The sequence below is a fragment of the Sceloporus undulatus genome, chromosome 6, assembly GCF_019175285.1.
Source record: "Sceloporus undulatus isolate JIND9_A2432 ecotype Alabama chromosome 6, SceUnd_v1.1, whole genome shotgun sequence".
Taxonomy (NCBI): Eukaryota; Metazoa; Chordata; class Lepidosauria; order Squamata; family Phrynosomatidae; genus Sceloporus; species Sceloporus undulatus.
In genome coordinates this window covers 116,951,902-116,953,581 of record NC_056527.1, presented here as the reverse complement: position 1 = coordinate 116,953,581, position 1,680 = coordinate 116,951,902, and the positions used below count along the sequence as shown (strand labels likewise).

General features: G+C 52.4%; 1 protein-coding gene across 1 annotated transcript in view; it reads left to right on the top strand.

The window, feature by feature from the left end:
• Window positions 1-672: 672 nt before the first annotated feature.
• POLR2A (RNA polymerase II subunit A) overlaps window positions 673-1,680 on the top strand; it is a 33,159-nt gene continuing 32,151 nt past the window's right edge. The window contains exon 1 of the mRNA XM_042473568.1: window positions 673-835. Coding sequence (XP_042329502.1) covers window positions 746-835 — 90 coding nt within the window. The 5' untranslated portion in view covers window positions 673-745. The remainder of the gene's footprint in view (window positions 836-1,680) is intronic.

Sequence of the window (1,680 nt, the reverse complement as noted above, 5' to 3'; positions counted from 1 at the left end):
TAAAAACACATTTCCAGAATTCCTTAGCACCTGAGCCAGGGCCGTTTAAGCGGTTTCAAACTGGATTATTTCTGCAGTGTGCTTTGGACCTAAGTGAAAGAAGAGGAAGAAGAAGAAACCCTTTTCATGTGAATGCAAGCATTGCCCTGTTAGTCTGGGAGTGGTTGTGTTGTTTTGTTGTTGTTGTTTGTGTGCCTGGGAGGAAGCCCAAATACACTTCGCACTGGCCTCTCCTCAGCCCCTCCTACTTTATCTCCCCCCGCTCCACGAAATGGTTTTCGCCCTTTCCCCACCCGCGGCCCCCCCTCTTGGACCTCCCTCCTCCTCGGCTCAGCTACTCCCCGTCCCCGTCGCGACGACGCGCCTTAGCCACGCCCACATCGGGCGACGTCGCCCTTGCCGTTCTGCTCCTGCAGCCCCGTGGAGGGGGGAGAGTCTATTAAGGGGCGCTGAGGCGACTGAGCTCAGTCGCGCCGGAGAGCGCGGAGGAGAGGATAGAGGAGGGAGGGGAGAGGCGGCTGGACGTGGTCGCGGCTGGGAGAGCGGGGGCGCGTTCTCGTCGGGGAGGAGCGTCGAGGGTCGGTGAGGCGGCTCTGCTTCCGCAGGGGGGCCAAGGCTCGGGTAAAAGCGGAGCGGCGGCGAAAAAGGCCTCGGTCGCCACCGCATAGTCTCCCTGAGTGGCGTCCGTCTGAGGCAGAGCTGCGCCTGCGCTGTCGTCTTCGTCGTCACGTGACCGGCCGCAGCCATGCACGGGGGCGCGCCTTCCGGGGACAGCGCGTGCCCGCTGCGCACACACAAGAGAGTCCAGTTTGGCATCCTCAGCCCAGACGAAATGGTACCCAGCAGGAAGCAGATGGGGCAGCAACTCTCTCTCTCTCTCTCTGCTACTAGCATTGCTCTTAGGAAGCCAGGGCAGGAGGAGGAGAGGAGGAGGGTTAGCGCTGGGGCTTCCTTTCGCTCATTTATTATTAGTGTTTATACGCGCTGCGTTTTTGCAGAGCAGGGAATGAGAGTCTCTTGCTGCGGCTTCACTCCCTTTAGTCACCACATGTTTTATTTTCGCATTGCACTTTGTGAGGCTAAAAGGAAGAGAGAGTTATTGCTGGGGCTTCGGTATTGATTCCCCGGTTTGTTTTCCTTTCCTTGTCGCAGTTTCTTCAGTGGAAGGAAGAGCCTCTTTCTGGGGCTTCGCTTCCTTGATTCAGCCTTTATTTTGTTTTGTGTTCGTTGCATTTTCGGGTTTGGGAAAAAGTCCTATTGCGCAGCCACTCTATTCACCCAGTTTTAAAAATGTCTTTATATTTGGCCTTGCACTTTTTATGATGCAGAAAGAGATCGAAGGACAAAAACAACCAAGTTATATTATGATAATTATTACACTTGATTTATCTAGCAATGCGCATACAGACAATGAAACCACTAAAGATGAAACCTGCCAATGGCTACATTCTGCGAAATGCATATAAGACAAACAGTAGATAGAATTAGATGAAAAAGCAGGCAACAGATTAAGAACATCAAATATCAAATCAAAGATCAGATGGCAATCGTAGAAACAGGCTTCCCTGAACAATAAGTCTTTGAAAAGCCATAGCCAATATGTTAATAGTTCGAAGGCCTTGGGCAAGAATGAGGGGAAAGGGCTGTTTCCATAATGAGTATCAGACCAGGCCCAGAGCG